General features: G+C 36.2%; 2 protein-coding genes across 5 annotated transcripts; both read left to right on the top strand.

Annotated features, from left to right (window-relative positions):
- Nucleotides 1-2,561: 2,561 nt before the first annotated feature.
- LOC133852078 (uncharacterized) lies at nucleotides 2,562-6,680 on the top strand. The gene is made up of 9 exons (XM_062288752.1): nucleotides 2,562-2,743; nucleotides 3,294-3,424; nucleotides 3,527-3,612; nucleotides 3,754-3,848; nucleotides 4,565-4,661; nucleotides 5,377-5,491; nucleotides 5,722-5,876; nucleotides 6,031-6,156; nucleotides 6,311-6,680. The coding sequence occupies exons 1-9, from the start codon at nucleotides 2,562-2,564 to the stop codon at nucleotides 6,542-6,544; spliced, it is 1,221 nt and encodes a 406-aa protein (XP_062144736.1). The 3' UTR covers nucleotides 6,545-6,680.
- Nucleotides 6,681-7,881: 1,201 nt separating this feature from the next.
- On the top strand, nucleotides 7,882-16,177 carry LOC133852409 (uncharacterized). Of its 4 annotated transcripts, XM_062289166.1 has the most exons (14): nucleotides 7,882-8,063; nucleotides 8,164-8,301; nucleotides 8,429-8,510; nucleotides 9,294-9,370; nucleotides 10,441-10,547; nucleotides 11,390-11,510; nucleotides 12,097-12,213; nucleotides 12,317-12,408; nucleotides 12,666-12,732; nucleotides 12,882-12,960; nucleotides 13,054-13,145; nucleotides 14,085-14,228; nucleotides 15,273-15,357; nucleotides 15,438-16,177. In XM_062289166.1, exons 1-13 carry the CDS (start codon nucleotides 7,893-7,895, stop codon nucleotides 15,321-15,323), a joined length of 1,338 nt encoding a protein of 445 aa, XP_062145150.1. In that variant the 5' UTR covers nucleotides 7,882-7,892; the 3' UTR covers nucleotides 15,324-15,357; nucleotides 15,438-16,177. The 4 variants fall into 4 exon arrangements, with proteins under 4 accessions (XP_062145150.1, XP_062145149.1, XP_062145148.1 ...); XM_062289165.1 differs by lacking the exon at nucleotides 15,273-15,357; XM_062289164.1 differs by lacking the exons at nucleotides 15,273-15,357; nucleotides 15,438-16,177 and adding an exon at nucleotides 14,647-14,853.
- The last annotated feature ends 6,545 nt before the right edge of the window (nucleotides 16,178-22,722 follow it).

Here is a 22,722-nt window from a genome sequence, read left to right as displayed (position 1 = left end):
CATCTCTTGACTACAAGTGTCTCGGTTCCCCGCTTGATTCATCGGATCTTGTATAGGGTTGGGTGCTTCTCAATTTTCAAACCCAACTTCGAAACCATCTCCTTAGACACTACATTCTTCCCGCTACCATCATCAATAATCACATCACATACCCTTTGGTTGACTGTGCAACGAGTACGAAAAATCTTGTGCCTTTGAGATTGATCCTCTTGCCTAGGGGTCAAGAGTAAACGTTGAATTACTAAGGATCGGGAAAGTGATATTCCCTCATCAGTGTTAGCCAACTCATCTTCCTCATATTCGGATGTATCATCATCTCCATGCTCGGATCCTTCTTTTGGCTCGGGTTCGATCAAGTTTACCATCTGTCTCCAGGGACATTGATGAGATCTATGTCTTGGTTGGTTGCATTTGAAACACTTGTCTGTACCGGGCCGTGCATACGGATTGTTGGTTGGTTGTCTCGGGATGTTTGAACTGCTGCTGGCTCATTTTCCCGTGGAAGTCACTGGTTTTCTTGGTGTGACCGTTGGGACTAGAGATTGCTTTCCCCGACTTTGTGTTGCTCTCGTTGAATCGCTCGGGTTTCGCTCCCAGGTTGGTGCTCTAGGCCTCTCCAATTGCTTATGGGCTCGGGTTGCCAAGCTAACTGCCTCGTTCAAAGTAAAGACGGGATGCATAGAGACCTTATCTTGTATTGCTACACGCAGTCCACCAATAAACCTTGCAACTTGTTGATCTTCTGTCTCCATGAAATCAGTCCGGGCAGATAAGCGATCGAAATCATCAACATACGCCTGGATGGTTTGACCTCCTTGTCGACATTCTTGGTATTTTTGGAATAGTCGTTGCTCAAAATCCAGTGGTAAAAACCGTGCTTTGAGTAGCCGCTTCATCTTCAACCATGAAGTCACAGGGTCCCTTCCCTTGTCGGACTTGGGAAATCTGTAATCTCTCCCACCAAGCAGAAGCTCCTCCCTTAAACTTGTATGCCACCAATTTCACCTTGCGATCCTCGCGAATACTCATATAATCAAAGAACCTCTCAACCTCCATTACCCAATCTAAGAAATCTTCAATTTGAAGATTCCCGTTGAATGATGGGAGATCAATCTTCATTCGGTATTCATAGGATTCCTCCCTACCGTGATTCTAACATCTAGGTTGCTTTCCATAAGTATCACGGTAGCCAGTGCCTTCATATACATTCCCCATATGGCCAGCCCCACCACGCTCATAACCTCTGAAGCCTGTGCCGCCACGACCTGCGCCCCTATGTCCTTCACCCCGTCGATCTACTCCAACGTTTTGCCTGAACACTCCTTCAGCGAAGTCTTCATCGTCACTAAGATCTTCATAAACCGGTGGTCGATTTATGGGTGCAAGTCGTTGGTGAGGAATAGGCCTCACCCGGATCCCATCGTCATCATGGGCATCATTGTCCATGTGATTACAATTAGGACCTATGTGCATGCGCTCCATCATAATCCTAATAGTAGTAGTAAACCTTATTCTAGTAATAATAATAAATCTTATCCTAGTAGTAAAAGTAAATCTTATTATAAAGGAAAATCAAAGAATAAAAACTATTTATTTGGGACTTTCATGTGCTACATCAGCGACTTTCCTTCATGTGTCCATGCCTCGCTTAAGTGGATTAATGTTCCAAGCTTATTTAATTTTTAGAAAACGATTTATGATTTTAAAAACTATAAATCGTTTTTTAAATTTAAATTCTTCATTCTTGCTGGCACATTTGTGGGAATCCGTCACTGTCAGGCATTGGAGTTTGTTGGTAGCCCGAAGCTACTGCCGAAAGTTCACAAATTTTGGTATCCGATTGTCGGCAACCGCCACCGAATTTAGGCAAAATAAGCCGGAATTTGGCCGATGCCGAAATCCAACATTGGTCCGTCAGAATTTGGTGACATCCAGCATTGTCGGCAGATTCTGGCTACCAGATTCCAGCCACTTGGTCGGAATCCGGCCAAGCCAGATTCGAGCGAAACTGGCTGTAATCTAACAAGTTTGCCGAAATCTAACCAAGCCATATTCTGGTGATTTGGCCAGGACGACCGGAATCCGGCCAATTTGCCAGAATTCAGCTGTACTTTGCTAGATTTTCTAGCTAGTTTGTTGAAATCCAGCTGTGCTGTGCCAGATTCTGGCCATTGTCGTTGGATTCCGACCCTCATTGTTGGAATCCAGCAACAGTAACTGTAATCCCTTAAAAGTGGCCGAAATTATGCCGACCAGTAACGGAACCTGGTCACCGATGATTTTTTGCCGTTAGTGATTTTTTCGGACGAGTCAAACACCGAAAAATATTTTCAAAAAAGTAATTCTTTTAAAATAATTTCAGGACGAAAGACATTTTACATAAAAAAACAAACCGACCACGAGGCGTTAATTTGAAGGAGTAGGAGTAAAAGGTGTAGCCGAAGCAATTTACCTGTTGCTTCGTCAAGGTATAGCAAGCCACGTGCATAAACCTCTTGATTGTAACAGAGCATCGAAGAAGATAAGCTGATAAGGCATCAGAGAAGTGAAGTAACAGAGCAATGGAGGAGAAACTATCCTCTGTGGCGAAGGCCTTTACTCCATCACCCATTCAAGAACTCTCACATCTTGCTCAACGATGCAACGCCATCAACCTCGCCGAAGGCTTCCCGGACTTCCCTGCATCTCCTCATATAAAAAACGCAGCCGTTTCCGCTATTAATTCTGACTTCAACCAGTACAGGTTGGTGTCCAACACCGTGACTTCTTCAAACTCAACTTCTATTGGTTTGATCAGTAAATTTAGCTAACTTTTTTTTTTATTCCTGTTATGGGTTTGGTTCGCTTTTCATAGAACCATGTTTTTGTTCTTCCGGAATTTAAAACTTGTACACTTTTTCTTTTTGTCATTTACTAGAAATGTAGCAGACCATAAGGAAGAAAATTATAACACTCTCATTCCCTTCCGTATTGGGAATAGATAAATAACTCACATAGAGTAAGGGATTTGTTAGAGATAGATGAGTGCTAAGTCCCGTATTACCTAGTTATTAAGTGAAATTGGACTTTATAAGTAATTATAAAAAAAGCTTTAAATCGACTAGTCTTTTTAAGGTGATAACGCAGATCTGGCTATCACATTTTTCCTGAGTCGTTACAAAAATAGAGTTGAATTATGCCCAAATTACTGAATTGCAAGAGAGAGAGAGAGAGAGAGAGAGAGGTGCCACTCAACATCATTTCAAAATGGAATTAAATTTTGTCCTAAAATAATTGAACTGTTGCGATGTAAGGCATGTGCAAGGAATATGTGACCACTTAGCAATGATGGCGAAGAAAATGCATGGTTTAGACGTCGACCCTCTTACTGATATAGCTATTTGCTGTGGCCAAACTGAGGCATTTGCCGCAGCAGTGTTTGCAAGTATGCTCCTTTCTACTCTCATCAATTCGTACTATTAATTGAGTTAAAGTTTTCTGTGTTTTGAGTTCACGTGTGATGCTGTTTACTGCTATGTACGGACAGTAATAGATCAAGGTGATGAAGTTATACTTTTTGACCCTTCATATGAGACATACGAAGGATGTATTACCATGGCCAGGGGAATCCCAGTAAGCTTCTTGTTGTCAATAACTGAGGCTTGAAATTTGATTGTGTATTAAGCTAGTTCTACTAAATGTCAATGCCAAGAATTAGGAGTTTTAAATTGATAATTATTTACTACTGTGGGAAAAAAAAAATGGAAATGACAGGTGTTTGTGGCGCTTGACCCTCCTCATTGGACCTTAGATCCAAACAAACTCATGCAGTCTATTACTGGGAGAACGAAAGCTATTGTACTGAACAGGTTAGTAAATTTCATAAAGGGGATACAAAATGGAGTTTTGGTTAGAACTTGTACTCGCTCTGGAAAGTGTTCATCCAAAAGTCAGAGTATTTATTTTTAGATGAATTAAGTCAGAACATGTTTATAATCAATGGAAATAGAGATTCTGCTAGAAATCTAGAATGACAATTTGTGAACTTAGGTTAGGATCTTGGCCATAATATTTTCATGGGTGATCTCTTGGACACCCACAACATCTTTCCACAGAGGATTGCTGTAGGACCATTTATATGAAGTGTTTGAGTGGAAAAAAATATGAGGTCCATTTGACTAAATTCTTTCAGGCTGATATCCTTCCATCCCAAGATCTAGAAATGTTATTTGTTAATCTTTTTGTCTTTCTCTAAAGTTTGTGCATGTTGGTCACAAACTTCTCATGTCACAAGCAAATTTCTATATTCTCTCAATTGATAAAGAATTGAAATCTGTAGAGTGGAGGCATGACTTGTCTATTCTTCTAAAGGACAATGATCCTGATATATTGGCGATTACACAAGAAATGATCTAATAATTATAGGGAAACTAAAAGAAAAAAAAAGGGAATGTAGCAAGTTCTGCCATAATTTTACTAATCTCTTGGTAATCAAGAATAATATATGAAATTTATCAAAGTATATTCAACTAACTAGTATTTATTGCATCATGACTTAGATATGTACTAATGCAAAGTTGCACAGTCCTCAGAATCCAACAGGCAAAGTTTTCACTGAAGATGAACTTGAAACTATTGCTGAAGTATGCTGCAGAAGGGACTGCTTAGCTATTACAGATGAAGTATGATGATCCTTTTGCTTATCAAACTTAAGAATGATTGGATGGATTAGATGATTATCGCATGATGTCACATGTACAATATTCTAAGAGCACAGAGTCTTTGCTATAGAACTGGATGCCAACATAACTTTTGATTTTGAGTCGACTATTACTACTGGATTGGTGTGATGTGATTGTAGCTGAAACAATAACGAGGTACTTCGGCTGAATATAGTTTTGGATTATTATTAATACCCGGATGTTAGAGTATGCGATTGTTTTAAACTTTTTTAATTAATAGCAATATTGTTTTAAAATCCTAGGAAAAATAGTAGAGAGAGGAAGCAAAAGGCGAGTTGCCATAAATGAAAACTTAAAAAGGGTTATGCAGATCACTTACATTACATATCACTTGTGTTTAGATAAATTGTAGAAAATTAGGAGCTCCTCTCATATTCTCAGTTCTCATGATGGCATGTCATTGTTGATTGTCTATGCCATGATCAAACTTACAACCTTAATAGCTTTACTGAGATTTTTTTTTTTTTTTTGACCTTTTGGCTAGGGTTTTTTGTTTTTTTCCATCAAAGTGAAATCTCCACTCATTCTTTGCTTTCAATATGTGCTTGCATGCTTTTTTGGCCGAAACTGCCGACAAACAAGAGAGATGCTCTATTTCTCTAATGTCTAAAGAAATTTGTTTTTTACTTTCTCTATTTTTTTTTTTTTTTTGCAGGTATATGAACATATAACATTTGACAATGAGAAACACATATCCCTTGCCTCATTCACGGGAATGCAAGAGCGGACTATAATTACATCTTCCTTATCTAAAACTTTTAGTGTTACAGGTTAAAGCTGACATCCTATCCAAAAGATTTTTGCTCATGCTGGAACTGCCATTCTTTCTTCATATTTTTTTGGAATTAGTATCTCATTTTTTACTCCTTGTTCTTACCTCCTCAAAGTTGTGATATCTTGTATTTCTGCTTTGAACAGCTGGTAGCCTGGTACTGAGTTATTGCACTAGCTTGTTACTGTTCAGAATCGCTTTATTAAGCTGTTTGTATGTTGCTCTCAGGTTGGAGGGTTGGATGGGCAATTGCTCCGGCTGTCTTTGCCTCTGCAATCAGAAACATTCATGTTAAAATTACAGATTCTGCTCCAGCACCTTTCCAGGAAGCTGCCTTGACTGCTTTGAGAAGCCCCCCGGAATACTTTGAATCATTGAGAAGAGTAGGAGAAAGCAATTTTGACCTTTTATATTTTAACTAGTTTTGTGAATTTGACAGCCTTACCTTACTCGTTTACCCTATGCAACTGAAATGTGATATCATAATTATGCCATTTGTTATGATTCGTTGTAATGACACCTCTCTGTTGTGCTCAGGATTATGAATTGAAAAGAGATTACATTGTCAAGCTCCTTGCTGGGGTTGGTTTTAAGATTCAGTTTAAGCCTCAGGGTTCATTCTTTTTATTTGCAGAGATTCCTGAAAGTTGCCCACTTTCTGATGTATGTGCTTTTCTACATTGTTGGTGTAATCATTTCAAAACATTACAAAATTGGTTTACAGTTTAGATTTCCATTGATAGTGGTCTTAGTGATCCTCACTTTGGTTTATTTATTTTTCCTATTAAACAAAGGATGAATTTTTTATACTTTGCAGGTAGAATACGTTACAGAATTGATAAAGCAGGCAGGGGTGGTGGCTGTTCCAGGTCGTGGGTTTTTTCATAAGAAGAAATTTTCTCAGGAAGATTGTAGCTATCAGAATAGATACATAAGGTTTGCTTTCTGTAAGAGTAATGCCACTTTAGCTGCTGCTGCACAAAGACTTGGAGAGCTCTCGGAGGCTTCAGGGTGTCTCAAGTTTCATTCTTTTGATAGAAAGGATGCTTGATCCAACGTGATGCTCCTGATGGAGCACTATGTCCAGAGACGGAACTCGGAACTTTGATTTCGTCTTAAATTATGTATAAATTTTAAAGAAAAATGTTAGAAATGCTAGAATTATTTTACAATGTTAATGTGACAGTTCTAACAACCTCTTAATTTTTTTTTTCTTTTTTTAATTAATTCAAAGGTTGAGACTGTCACGTCAGCATTGTAGAATAATAATTAAATAAAAATATGATTTTTAGCATGACTCAATTTTAAAATCGAGGAACTATGGTCCTCCGCCCTTCTATTATTTTATGCCGTCTACTATGCACGAAAATAAGAGAAAATAGAAGCTTGACTTACCTCCAAATTACCATGCCTTTTTCAATGTCTCCTTAAACTTAAAAAATTTGTAATGTATTGTTTTAATTTATCAATCTCTTTCAATCATTTCTTATCGTTTGATTTTTCCGTTATCTTAAACGGTTAACATGTAAAATGTCCGTTTTATCTCCAATAAAATTTCTAAAAATACAGTTATACCTTTAAGTTTTTTAAAAAAAAACTAAAAAAAGGGTAGGAAAAAAAAAGGAGAGGACAAAATTAGAAAAATATATAAAAGAAAAACAACGCCTCACGGCCCTCACCCACTACGTGGCTATGGGTATTTTTTTTTTAATAATTTTTTAATTTTATTTTTTGAAAGAATATTTTAGTTATTTTCATTTACCGGTAAAACCCTAATGGAGAAGAGGACAGAAAAGGGCTGATAAATCAAAATCTTACATTAATTTTTTTTTAATTATTATTATTATTTAAGTTTAGGAGTACACTGAAAAGGAAGGGTAGTTTATGGCCAAGTGACGTTTTCCGAAAATAAAAAGACATATGAAATGACAAAAAAACCATCTTTTCCAGTGTATTGGTTAGTTACTGGGTTAAATGCATATTTGTCCCTTGTGTTTTACGACCTTTATTTTTTGTCCCATCAGTTTCATTTTTTATCAATTTTGGTACCTGTGGTATATGAAAAGACGGAAATGATACTTCGGTCTGATTTTCCGTCTAAAACTAATGTCCACCCACGGCATTTTCTGTCATGTTGTTGTCTGGATGTTGGAAACGATATGTAAAGAATTGAGTTTTGGGTTTCAAATTTTTAGGTACTCAATGACGTGGGTGGACGTTAGTTTTGGTCGAGAAATCAGATGGAGGTACATTTTTGTCTTTTCATATATCACAGGTATCAAATTTGATAAAAAGTGAAATTGAAGGGATAAAAAATAAAGGTCGTAAAGCGCATGGGCAAAAATGTATTTTACCCTTAGTTATTTGTAGAACCTGACAGCGTGAGACTCAGACCAAAAATGTCTACCCTCATCGACTTGGCAGAAGAACAACGCGCGCCTCTTCTCAACGACGACGACATCGTTCCTGCCTCGTCATCCAACGGCCCTGATGCGTCCAGTCCCAGTCCCACCACCGATCCCAGTCAACGGCTTGCCTCTCTTGACGTCTTCCGTGGCCTCACCGTCGCGGTACGCACGCGCCCCAAACTCTTCGTATCCTCACTTTCCTGTGCCCTTTCTCAACTTTCAAAATTCCCCCCTAATCTTCTTGTATATTTGTTTAATACAGTTAATGATTCTTGTTGATGATGCGGGAGGGGCAATCCCGTCGATTAATCACTCACCGTGGTTCGGTGTGACACTCGCGGATTTCGTGATGCCATTTTTCCTCTTCGGTGTTGGCGTCTCCATTAGTCTTGCATTCAAGGTATTTTGTAACCGTTGATGTCGAGTTTTGTTGTGGTTACTTTGTTGCCGTAATAAATTTTTTACTGCACGATTAACATGCTATAACTTGCAAGATATAGCTTAAAACACATTATGGTACCGTGCAGAAAATTTCTAGCAAACGAATGGCTTCGAAGAAAGTCATACTGAGGACCATTAAGCTTTTTCTTGTGGGGTTGTTTTTGCAAGGTATGTTGCTTTCCTACCTTTTGGAGTACTGACTTGTCTATGAGTGAGGTATTGATATGATATGTTCAATAAAATATTAATGAAGCTGCTAGATACTACAACTTTTACTACAAGTCTGCCCGTGGTATTTACCAAGTCAGGCACTAACACGTGGACTATCACGTTTACAAATTGATGTGCCAATTTATCTGGCACTTACCATGTATGTGTTACTAAGATATGGATTGCCCCGTGGCACTCATTTTCATAAAATGTAGATTGTAAAGTGAGTTTGTAAGGAATTATATATAACATGTTGAATAAAAGATTAATGGTGCTGTGATGTGTTATTATTACAAGTCCTTTAGAAACTAGTCTATGTGGAACTTATCACATTTATGTGGACTATCATGTGACAATTTGCATGATACTTACCATGTAAGCTGCTGCGGCAATCCACTTGGTGATCCAAGTGGTGCATATCACGTTAGCCATTAAAATGTACATTGTAATGTGACAGTCTACATGACATTCATTTCTATTGTCAAATGAGTTTTGTTATGGGTTGTAGTAAAAGATGTAGTAGCTCAAGCATTTTCCTAATCTAAAAGCTGAATGGTATCTCAATTATTCGCTGCTTTGCTATGTGTATACTCTAACATCAGTCACACTTATATACTCCAAAACATGTGGTATTTGTTCACAATTCAGTGTTTCTGAGGAAATGTTATGTAAACTTATGCTTATTCACACTGTAATGAATAAAGACCTGTTCTTTGTTTCTTTCTGGATATACTGTCCTAGGTGGGTATTTTCATGGGCGTAACCATTTAACATATGGAGTTGATGTGGGCAAGATACGTTGGCTAGGTGTATTACAGGTAGCATTTTCTGTTATCAGTTATATTAGTTTAGTTGTTCTCTGCATTGTTAATTCATTAAATGGGGTTCAAATTATCTACAGAAGTAGTGTGTGATTCTTTCTCAGTGGCTGATGCGCTTTGATCTTATTGTTGTGATGTAGCGACAATATGCCACTTAATACTAAGTAGTTAGGATGAAACTTTGTGATGTCTCTTCTGTCCCTGACAGATTACTGAAACTTGCTGTCTTCTGAATTCCTCCATAACGCCAACATAAATCTGGGCGTGGTTACTCTGGCGTGTTTGCAAGCCAGATGTGAGAACAAGCTGGAAAGTATGATTTAGTTGATTCAATATGGTCCAGGCTCTTTGGAATGTAAGCTTGATAATATTGGTTTGTGACAAAGATCACCATTGAATTGGTGCAACTGCATGCCGGGAAATTCTTCTGTGCATATCTAATCATCTGCCATGTGATATCTTCTCTTAACAGTTGGTAACATGGTGTATCAACACCTTATAACCTGTGCATCTCCTAGGGTATGGAATTAAACAAGTAGTCAATAATACAACCATGTCCCGACTCAAGTAATTAAACTGGTGTGGAATCAATGAAATTGATCATATATTTGCATAGTTATCCAGGAATTTTGAGCATTGCGATGTTTTGTCTATTCCAAGGATCAAAAGTTTGATGTGCCTGTTTATTACCTCACGTGCACTGCATTTGATGTATGCCATCTTTGAATGATTAAACCAAAATGAATTACTTGACCTCAATAAATCAATTGTTCTTTTAGGGTTGATAAATTCAGAACCGAATAAAGTACTGTTATCTGCTGGTCTATTCTTAAACCAAAATGAATTACCTCATGTGCACTGCATTTGATGTATGCCATCTTTGAATGATTAAACCAAAATGAATTACTTGACCTCAATAAATCAATTGTTCTTTTAGGGTTGATAAATTCAGAACTGAATAAAGTACTGTTATCTGCTGGTCTATTCTTATAAGTAGATATCTAGATTAATTTTTATTTTATGTTTTTTAAATATGGATGTTGAAAATGTGCTTATGTGATTTACAGAGGATATCAATTGGATATCTGTTGGCAGCAATGTCGGAGATCTGGCTTGTTAACAACAACATGGTTGACTCACCAGCAGCTTTTGTGAGGAAATACTACAGTCAGTGGTTAGTCCTGTTTGTTAGAATATATAATTCCACTTGTAGTCACGTTTGTAACATGAAAGCTCAATGCAGAGATATTTTTGGAATGCAGATATGTTAAGCAATGCCGAGTTTTTGAAATTGTGATTAGGGAAGAGCTATGGAAATGCCGAGATGATTTTATATATGACAAAAAATCTAGGGGAGAGGTGTGTTGAATTGGAAAAGCAATTAGAAATTTAAACATGGATGAAATAAACTATTCTTCAAAGGTCTTATAATATTTTATCTGGAGAATTAAAATTACATGTATTAGTATTTAGGAAATGCTTTTTTTTTTTCGCCGATAGGTAGGAATTTACAGGAAATGCCTATTAGAAGTAGATTTGTCTTGACACATGGAGATTTCCTTTAAGATCTGGAAATGGATTTAATGTCCTGTACCACCTTGGCGCCTTGGGGATGCCAAACTTTCAACCACTCTGTTTTTGGAAGTTAGTATTATCTTTAACCATGATTTTGAGATGAAGAGGCTGAACTAAGAAGCATTTTGTATATACTTCATCATTAAGTGGTCAGGGTATAAACCTTAGGAACATTGGCCTCAAATGTTCTCATTTATTTATTTATTTTTTATCATTAAAGCCTTAAAAGTTATGGAGTCAGATTATTGTCAAACTTAGTTGCAGAAATTCAATGATGTCGCTTGACAAAAAATCTGACATGAGATGACCTGAATACTTTTTTAAGATCTAATGTTTGTTCTAGATTTTTTAGGCTTTTTAGATGATGAACTTTTCATGGGTAATATGTTTCTCCTCCTGCGTTTGATATTTTCACGTACTAACTTTTGCTTAATTGTGCAGGATGTTTGCTATCTTACTGTGCTCAGCTTACATGTGCTTGCTCTATGGTCTTTATGTTCCAAACTGGGATTATGAAGCTTCAAACATGAATTTTCCTGGTTATGAATCTGAATCTCAAATTGTGAGTTGAACCGTTTAAATTATAATTTCTTGATGTTCTCATTGGCAACATTCTTTCAATCTGTCAATCTGCTGATGGACATAGCCTGAGATGTTCTCATTGTTATCTCATGTTTTTCACGTAAGATTTTGAACAACATTGCATGATAATGATTAGTTGTCAGTATTAATTACTGGATGCCCTTTTTCTATGGATGTATTTTTTCTATATAAGCTCCCACCGGCCACCCCTTTTGTGTATTTGCCTTTGCATGTTGATTCTCGTTTCCACACTGAGTTTGTTATTTTTGATTCAATTGATTCACTAATTTTATTTGGTAGGCTGTGAATTTAAGCTGTTCATTTGACCCACCTTTTTTAATAGTATACCTATTGGACATAATGTTTGGTTGTACTGTTGTTGGTTTTGGATTTTCTTCTTCTTTCCCTTTTTTTTTTTTATTTTTTTTTATTTTATTTTTTTTTATTATTATTTTTTTTTAATGTTTGGCTGTTATTTGACCCACCTTTTTTAATAGTATACCTAGTGAAACTTTTTTGTTTTGGCTACTCAGTGAAAGTAATATAAACAGCATATTGTTCAATAGGTTCATTGTGATGTGAGGGGCAGTCTTGAGCCTCCTTGTAATGCAGTTGGCTTGATTGATCGAATTATTCTTGGTGAGCATCATCTTTATCAACGTCCTGTGTACAGAAGAACAAAGGTTATTTGACGAGTCCATTATTCATAACTGATCGCTTGAAGTCCTATGAATACGTTCTCCTGTTTGATCATCAAAGGGATCTTAATCCTTGTTGTGCTCTTAGGAATGCAGTGTTAATTCTCCTGACTATGGACCTCTGCCACCAAATGCACCTGGGTGGTGCCTTGCACCATTTGATCCAGAGGGCATCTTAAGGTTTGAACGGCATTCCTTCTTTCTGTTTCCGTCATCTTTTCAGTATTATTATTAACTTGTGAATTGTTATAGTTTTTATACAAATGAGGAAGCACTCCAAAACATAGTTTATATCTAAATGTACTTAACAACTTTCTATATTCCAATTTTCTGAATACACAAACGCACTGAAGATGTAAAAGTGTCATTGATTATCATCCCCAATGATGGGTATTGGTACTTAGTTGCTAATTTGTTTTGTTGTACAAAATTTCCAGTTCATTGATGGCTGCTATCACATGTTTTGTGGGATTGCTTTATGGGCACATACTTGTGCATTTTAAGGTACAATGTTTCTTCTTGCTTCATAACATTTATGCTTATGTAAGATAATTATGGTTTTAGGTATGTCTTATTGATTCACAATTTGTTGTCTTGATGTGGTACTTTGATAGCTTTTATTTGATGATATAAACTTTATCATTTTGCTTCAGGGCCAGATGCAGAGGGTATTTTTGTGGTCCATGTTATTGTTCCCTCTACTAATTGCAGGATATGTTTTTAAGTTGCTAGGTATAGTGGCTTGTAATAATAATTGTTCGCATCTTTTAGCTCTTCAGGAATTTCTTTTTTTCCTTCCCAAGTAATTTCTGTAATGTATATCAGGGATTCCTTTCTGTAAACCTCTCTATACATTGAGCTATATGTGCATCACGGCAGGAGCATCAGGCTTGTTCCTAACCATTATCTATTACGTAGTAAGTTTACCCTCCGAGACAGTATTTCCTGTTAATTGCCCAATATGCATATGATGTGAAACTGACCCAAGTTTTACTTGCTATGACTCATTCCATCTGGTCCATCTGGTGGGATCAAACCCTCCGACCCTTATCATTATCAATCCTTAATTCATTAAATCAAGGAAATCATGGAAAAATTCCAGGAGTTGTGATTTGATTCTCTCTTCATATGGTGACACACTGACTGGCTCAAGCTTGAGCTTATCTTGACTTACTTTTCAAGAATTTAAGTTTAATTTTATTTTTATTTTTTTTTGTTGGGGGTTCTAATGAAGGGATGTTTCTCCATGCTTTTCTCACATATTTAGGGTTATTAGCAATTTCTCTACCCTAGAATTAGTTACAATTACGAGAAACCAAGGAAGCTATATGATTGAAGAAGGCATCTAGATTTTGTCCTTCCTTCAGTGCTTTAAGATCAGAATGTAAATTTTAGACTCTTTATGTCACAAGTGAAAATTTTGACTCCATGGTTAGATGCATAGGGTTGAGAATGGGTTTTAGAATTGACATTGCTTTTTAACTATGAATGGCAATGCCTGATTCTTTGAGGGCAGAACATCTGATGAGGAGAGACCATCCTTTGACATATATTTTCTATCCTTCAAAATAGATAGGTCTTGCATATCTCTTTCACCCTTTTAGTGCTTGCTCTCTGCCATTCTTCCAGAAAGCACAAGCACAGATGGTGACTATGAAATAATCATAACACAACAGTTAATCTTACTCATTGGTTATATGACAAGGACCTATATGTATAGCATTAGCCTTGCATGACGTCTCTGCAAAGTGATACATAATATTTAATAGTAAAAAGAGACTAAAATTACAGGAAATTTGCATGTTAAGTTGAACCATTTTTTTTTTCTCTAAAAATTAAAGCCTCTTTAATTGCAGGTTGATGTCAAATGTTTTAGAAAGCCAACAAGATTACTAGAATGGATGGGGATGAACGCTCTCATCATATATGCTGTGGCTGCTTGTGACCTTTTCCCAGCAGCTCTGCAAGGTTTCTATTGGCGTTCACCTGAAAACAACCTGGTAACTCTTTTACAGTTATCATTTATCTGCAAATAAGTTTAGAGAAGGCTGAAGTATATATTGAAAGAGAAAATGTTTGCCCCCCCCCCCACCCAAAATAAAATAAAATAAACACATACTCACAAAAGAAGAAAATCATAAAATCGTCTTTTTAGTTCACCCTGTTGTTGTGTAAAAAAGTTGCTAGTTAAAGTTATACTAAAATATTTTTGTTCATTTTCTGGCTTGTGAGAGTGGATTAATTGACATGCTCGGTTTGTAAAATGATATAACTGAGATTTTTCTTCATAAGAAGTAGAATATATTTATGTAGCTTATATCCTTGATTTATGGGGACCGTTAAACATAATTAATGTGTTGGTTGATTTGGCACATTATCTAGCTGATTGACTATTTTTGGACCAAACCTGGCATGCAGGTTGATGGCACAGAAATGTTATTTCAGGCTATGCTTCATTCGAGAAAGTGGGGTACCCTAGTGTTTGTATTGCTTGAAATTTTATTTTGGGGTCTCGTTGCTGGTTTCCTCCACATGAAAGGCTTATATATAAAACTGTAAAACATAATGACATGTACATGCTCTGTATCTCCCCTGTGAATGACAAAATTTTCCATTGTGCATCAACCTTTAAACTTTCCCGAACACTATCTTATGTGTGTTTTCGTATATGATTAGGACATCTCTGTGTGCCCGGGTTTTTTTACTTATCTTCCTTTGTTGTCCAACAAGTCAAAAGCCAAACATTTCTAACAATCATGACCTTTAATAGATAGAGCTGCTTGCCACTCTTTTGGAGAGTGCGATGGAAGTCTTTGAAATTCCAGGTGTGAATTGCTGTACCAACTTAATCTAGACCATGAAATGAATTTCTCTCCGTCCTGATCCACTGGTTTTGCGAGGCGACATTGGCCAAGTCCCCATTTTGTTGTAACTAGGTCTATGGCTATTTAGACATTCGACCACCAATGTTTCTAAACATGTTGGGGATGGAAACATGACAGGATATTGTTTTGAGATTAAGCATTCAACCTTTTTTTTTTAAGGGGGGACCTGCAAAAAGAAAATTGACAGTACTTCCAGATAAAGTTCACTGATTCACCCAAAAGAACCAAAGATAAAATATCCACAGTAAGGCACTATTACAGTCTATCCAGGAATTACTACACTTTCTAGCTGGACTGTCGGTAACTTGATTAGCTTCCCTGTAGATGTGCTTCATGCTCTTGGCCTGTGGAACCTGCATCAAAGGAGGTAATGGCCAGGGAATAGATTTGGTGATACAAGACCTGGAAACGCTGAAATCTATGTGAGTTCGGTCAAAAAGCACTCCATTTTGCAACACCACAGGACCAGATTGAATCGCTCTGTTATCAAATCACTCTCTCCGTCCCACTTCCGAGTCATACCCAATGGTATCACGACACGACACATGTAGACGTTGTACAGTCAACTTCTCCACGTCAGTCACATGCCACAGTGGAGGGCTTGGGAGGATCATGGCAATGCCTGAATGCCCTCCTTCATGCCACTTTTTGTCACTAAAGCTGATGGGGGTTGCAACAAAGAAGCCTTTGGTGTAGTATTTTCCACTAGAAAGATAAAAAGGTGAATTCTTGCCCAGCTTGCGGGAATCCACTTTGTGTGAAAAAGAGTTGAAGAGACAGAGACGGCACTGAAGATTGTTCCATTGCCAGGTCATCAGACCTTCCAACCTAGTATTTAAGTCATTCCCTTCTAGAGCTAAAGAGAGGATAATAGCAAACAGAACTTTAAGCAGCCAGCTTTCGGTATTCATTGTGGGCAACAGAAAATGGAATCTAGTCCAAAAGCTACAGACCGTTCACATGGCCCAAGTCTCATGAACAAGTTCTATCAGGTTTAATTACTGTAACAAACTTTATCAAAAATACCAATACTTGCTTCATGAATTAGAAATTTATTACTTAAACCATTTGAGTCTTAAATGCATTTTGAAAAAGAGTAATGCTATTTATAGTGCGTTTGGCGGTACGAGTTTAGACCGAATCGTAGAAAATGTCTCATTTGAGAGTACGTTTTTAAAAACGCACAATTTTAAAGACTAAACGGATCCTAAAAATCATTAATCATTCACGTGAGAATCACATATTCTAAAGCTAAATGTCGATTTAAAATAAATTAGGTCGGAGGAATTTGGTGGAAAAATTTGTCCAAAGAAAAAGAAAAAGAAAAGAACTACGGCTCAAAAATATTTGTAAGTAAAAACATGAGAAGTCTATGAATTTAGTGGCTTTAAACTGCAAAAACATGATCAAAGCAATGAAAGGGATACTTTTAAGAACGTCAATCAATGAATAATGGCAATGACAATCAATTAATCATCATGTGTTCGTAAGCAATGAAGCTTTTACCAGAGTTTTCCATGCAGAAAAGGACTGATAACCGCTTCATAAAAGTGATTCGAAATCCACTGTTTCTGATAAACATGATAAAAAAGTGAACTCATTGATAGGACAATGATTAACCCCAGCTTGTTATTACGAACAAAAGGGTTATTATTATTCCTCTCTTTGCAAAAAGGCCAACCGTAAAAATCGGCTAAAACAAATAACAGTGTCGATACAGACTTGCTGCTTTGGCATATTTGATTTCTTCCCATCAAAGACACATACAACTTCTTTGTTTGTGAAAGAGCTTTGAGCAGTCTCTTTCCACCATAAACAACTTTAACTGAAGGTTCCCTTGGTCTAGTTAGATTTAACCACCACTTCCTGAGGTAAACTCGTAAAAGATTTACACCCATCTGCTTTTTTTTTACTTTTCATAACCATATAAAAGCCTGCAGCATGCCATGTCTCCCTCCTACCTTCCAATCATTAGTTGGAAATTAACCAAAAAAAAAAACGAAGAAAAAAAATGGCTACTGAGAACACAAATGTTGAGGTTTCACTTTCACACACCAAGAGTAGCAGCAGCATCCAAGACAACTCCACTGAACAGTCCCCAAGCAGCAAAGGATCAGCAACATCATCCCACTTTGGAAAAGCTCTTGCATTCAGAGCAGTCTATAGTTCAAGCAGCCGCAGCAGTGGAAGCAGAAAGGTAAGAGCCAACGATGTTCAAGCATTACCAAGTAGGCTAAGCAAAGTTTCATTGCCTGATCAGGACAGTACAAAAAACTAGAAATATATGCTCTTTTCTATTTGCTGAACTGGATTGAATGTACTATATATTCTGCAACATTGTTTTATGGTTCACTTTTATATATTCTGCTTATTTCACTTTCTTCCTATAAATTCTGACATGGATCCTCTCCGTTTCACTTGGATTGTATTTTGTTACAGTTAACAGAGATCGGATCATATTCTGTAAAATTTGGCATACGCATATATATATATATAGAATCATAATGGTTCTATATATTCTGCTCATTTAATTTTCTTCCTATAAATTCTGACACGGATCCTCTCTGTTTCACTCAAAACTACCAATATTTTATTTTGTTGTAGTTAACGGAGAGCGGATCATTTTCCATAAAATTTGGCATACACGCACATATATAGAATGATAATCCCTTTCTGCTGACATATAGAAAACCATATCTGCAGTACAACTAGAAAGCAGATGCTGTCTAACTGGAGATTGCAAACAAGATCAGCACTATAAAGGGCATATAAGCACAGTAATTTCTTCGAGACTATAGCAATAAAGTCAAAAAAGGATGAGAGGCAATAATTATAATTAGATCTTGCATCTAATTCTACTAGCTATCATAATATGAACTCACTTTTTGTGTGAGTATTAATGACGTTGGATTTTCCATTATGGTTCAGCTTCCACCTCATTCAATCAGCTTCACCGGGCACCAGAGTGTTAGAATACAACATGGCCTTGAGAGATTAATAGTTCCAACTCCCAATCATGAAAATCTTTAATATTTGATCCCACGCATAAAGAAGAGTGTTAGAATACAAATTAAATGATTAATTTAATTTCAATCAGCTTCACCGGGCACCAGAGTGTTAGAATACAACATGGCCTTGAGAGATTAATAGTTCCAACTCCCAATCATGAAAATCTCTAATATTTGATCCCACGCATAAAGAAGAGTGTTAGAATATAAATTAAATGATTAAATTTATCCATTTTTATAAACTTAGACTTCTGGAATATGTGGTGATTTAAAAATAATAAATCTTTGATTCTAAACACGAATCTCGCGAACCCTCTTGGAATCTGAAAAGGAAATTATTAATCTGAAAAGGAAATCATACCTAAACTGGATACTCCTTCCATTCCCTACCCCATAAGAAACAAAAGCATAAATTATTAACCGAGCTCTGTTGAGGAAATTATTATGGCGCTCCGGTGAAAAGGAAGATCATTTAGATATATATGTTCTTGGTGTAGGATATGTGAAGGCTTGGGTTATGTTAGCATTGTTAAAGTGTCCCACATTGCTAAGAGATCCTTGTCTTATAGACTTTATAAGTCATGGACACCCCTCCTCTTTTAAGGCGTCTTTTGAGAGTGAGTAAGGTCCATGGACTTTTACATGGTATCAGAGCAGGTTCCTTTGACAATGATGGGTCTTTCCCTCCCGTTCTTGAACACGTGTTTGGCCAAAGATGCCATACGTAAGGAGGCGTGTTAAAGTGTCCCACATTGCTAAGAGATCCTTGTCTTATAGACTTTATAAGCCATGGACACTCCTCCTCTTTTAAGGCGTCTTTTGAGAGTGAGTAAGGCCCATGGACTTTTACAAGCATATCAGTTTTTGATAAGTCAGTTAAGTCAGTTAAGATATTCTCTCTTGTAAGCTTTCTCCTCTTTCTGCTTTTCCATTTCTGCGTACACAAATTCTCACTATTGACAGGCTAAATGGACTTCTAATTAAGGAGGTCCAGACGCCTCATGGGTTAAATGGCCTGATGATCAACCTCAGGAAGAATCAATGAATCAGATGATCATTAAAAGTGATATCATTAGTGGTAAATTATCATTTCTTCAAAAAGCTTAAGCTAGCTGGCCGAGGAATTTCTTGATACAAAATAACATTATGGCCATTTGATCGATCACAAGCAACATCAAGGCACTCTTCTGTCTCAATTGATTCCTTAATAAGGTTTGAAATTGAAACCATGGATTGTGTGAACCCAGTTGTTGGAATTGGCAACACACGAAGAACATGTCTACAAAGGATGCCTGAAAACTCAAAATGATGGCAGCTTTAGGCTGCAGCTAATGAATCCTTTTGCTACGTACAAGCCTCGAAGTCGAAGCCCTTCGAAGCAAAAGCCTCAATTTTTTGAGATTCTAACTAAATTTTAGATTACAATCTATTTTGACTAACCCAATCCAACCGTGTATAGTGGCCCAAATGGGCCAAATGGACTGCATCTAACCGTGGTGCATGGATTGCTATTTAATATTTATGAGGCATTTTGGGAAAGAATTCTAACTAAATTTTAGATTAGGTCAAATTGTTGAACAACGGCTCGCATTAGGGCTGTAAATGATCGGGTTGCTCGTGAATAGGCTCAGGCTCTGGTCAGAATCGGTTTATTTATTAAACGAATTGAATTTAAACAAAAATTTATGCTCGTTTATTAAACGAGTCGAATTCATATGACATCATTTTTATTTTTTTATTATTTTTAACTTTGTAATAAGAACATGTTAAGTATGTAAAAAGATAAAAATGATTTCTCTTCGTAATGTAATAGATATAACTTGAATTATTGTAATTGTAAGTTTTGATATAGATATATGTGTATTTGTATGTATGTATATAAGTGAGTTTATGTGTGTATATATATATATATATATATATATATGTGTGTGTGTGTGTGTGTAATGAATGTATATACATACTATAAAATAAATATATAAACTCAAGATTAGATTGTTTAAAATTCAAGTTAATTTATCTAATTAGCCAAATAATAAAATCTTAACAATAATGAAATAACTAATAAGTAATATGAATTTATTAAAAAAAAAAAATCACGACAGTTACTTTATATATGGAATGAATAATTTAATTGAGTAGGCCATTAATAAGTTTGAGCTCGTTTGAAAAATAAATAAATAGAGCTTAAATAGATTATTTAGCTCGATGATAAATTTGAATTCAAAAAATAAAAATAAACGAACCGAACTTAAATATTCAATAATCAATTCAAGCTTAACTCGGCTCGATTAGAACCGTAGCTCGCATACAGGCAAGTATTTGTGTGTGTATTGGTGCAAGTAAGCAAGTTAGTGGTTGCAAATGGGCTGACTCACTAACATGATCAAGAGACAATGATGATGGGCAAGAGAGAGCAAAATGTGCCCAACGACTAGAATATATGTGTAGAGAATTGTTGGGCTTGAAATCGTATGGGACTGGATTAATTCTGGTGATCAGGGCTGGTTACAGATCCCATTTTTGCACCCAATTCTTATGCTTTTTATTTTATTTTTACCTGCATTGGAACTCAAATAGAAAATGCAATTTGTATTTGTGTGTCGAGTTCAGGTTGTGTCGAAACATAAGTATAGGACTATATAAATTAACCATAACCTAACCTATTTATTTAATTAAATAGGTCAAACCCTTCAACCCTAATCCGTTAATTTTGTGTCTGTTTCACGAGTCATGTAAAAAATTGTCAATTCTAAATGTCGGATTCGAGTCATGTCGAGACATGAGTAAAAGACTATATATATATATATATGTCAACCCTAATTCAAACCATTTACTTAAATAGGTGAAACCCTTCAATCCTAACCCGTTAATTTCGTATTGAGTTTTTGTCGAGTTCGTTGATTATATAAAAAATTACCAACCTAGAGCTCTAATCGAGATTAAATTGCTGGACCCAGATGACTTTTTGTTGCATCGCTGAAACACTCGATAGTTTCTAGATTTTATGTTCTTCGTGGCTTAGAATCCACGAATATTGGAACTGATGGGCCAATAGCCCCCCTGTGCTAGCTGTCCTACAATAAACGACTGTTAGGCCTAATTATGGCCTTTTAAAGCATGGTTGATTGTGTTTTAATTCAGTAAGCTGCATGTGATTGTGATGAGTAATAATCTTTGGTAGTAAAACTGTAATCACCAAGACATGATGGTATATATATATATATACATGTTCCAATGCCGGTGAAAGCATAACGGAGATCGATCTGAAGACACCCCAAAAACACACATCTTTTATGTTACAACTGTTAGCCACGAAAAACTCGCCATGCACTTTTCTTTTTCTTTTTCTTTTTCCTTTTTTTTTTTTTTTTTTTTTTTTTTTTTTTTTTTTTTCCAAGCACTTTATGATGAACATGCTTTTATTACGTACAGATCGACACTAAAACCATTATTCGAAAGCAAAGAAATAAGGGCCCTAGGTTCATCCATATCAGTGTACCAATTTCATGATCGAGGAACACAGGTGACATGAAATGTGGGGACTGGCCGGGTTTGATATATATGTCAGAAATGACAAAGCTAACCAATGTGAGCTTAATTTCCCGGCCGTTTATTATCGGAGTGTTACAACTTTTATTATAATTTTTTAATAAATTCCTGTGTGATCATGAGTTTGTAAGTGTGAAAACAATTAAGTTTATGTCACGCAAACTGCAAAGTCAATTTATAAATGTGATACTCATGTGACGTCGGAGTGGCATATACCTATATATTGCACATCCAAACAATTGACATTTTGTAAACGTTGTATGTCATGTGGCCAGACTGTCATGTCAATTTATAAGTCGGCATGGATAGTGTTATCTGACGTGGATCTCATGAATAAAAATCTAAAAGCATCTATAATATCATTTCGATAATAGAGAAGAAGTGTTTACCAAGCGATGAGATGTGCACTAACTTGAAACAAGCCAATGGTGGTGTGTATGGTTGACCTACGTTAATAGAGAAATCCATTGCCATTTATAAAGGTGTTGATGGTCATTTATGTGCATAGTATAGGCATAAGTCCCCTCTGACAAGGACAAGGAGGGCATCTTCGAGGATTCGGCAATCTTGAGATATGTTGTCTACCATTGATAACTATAACTTTATACACAAAATGTCGCCTATCTTTTCTTAACAATGTTTCAAAAATTAATTAAGTTTAATTTGTCTGCATTGTGATTTAGGATAAGAAGTGCTGCTAGGAGCTATACATGCAACATTTAGTACTACAAGTTTTCTTATAAACTAACGTGATAATCTGTAATTTATAAAATAATTAAGTAGAAAAAATTTTGATTTGTCAATTTCATTAGTTAGTAGATAACTTGTCGATCGTTCAATCTTAATCATTTTACTAATTATGAATTGTCATGTCAGTTTGTAAAGAAATATTAATATATTAGTAAAAAAATGCAGTACTTCAAACATTTTCCTAGCCTAAAGGGTAATTAATTAATCATCAGTGATATCACCATTCCAGCTACTTTCAAGTTAGATGAGGATGATGGAGCCTTTAGTGATCGATCAATATTAATAAGATAGAAACTTATGAG

This window comes from Alnus glutinosa, chromosome 12, assembly GCF_958979055.1.
Source record: "Alnus glutinosa chromosome 12, dhAlnGlut1.1, whole genome shotgun sequence".
In the NCBI taxonomy this organism is placed as follows: domain Eukaryota; kingdom Viridiplantae; phylum Streptophyta; class Magnoliopsida; order Fagales; family Betulaceae; genus Alnus; species Alnus glutinosa.
The sequence above is the reverse complement of the archived record's forward strand: the minus strand, read 5'-3'. Positions and strand labels throughout refer to the sequence as shown.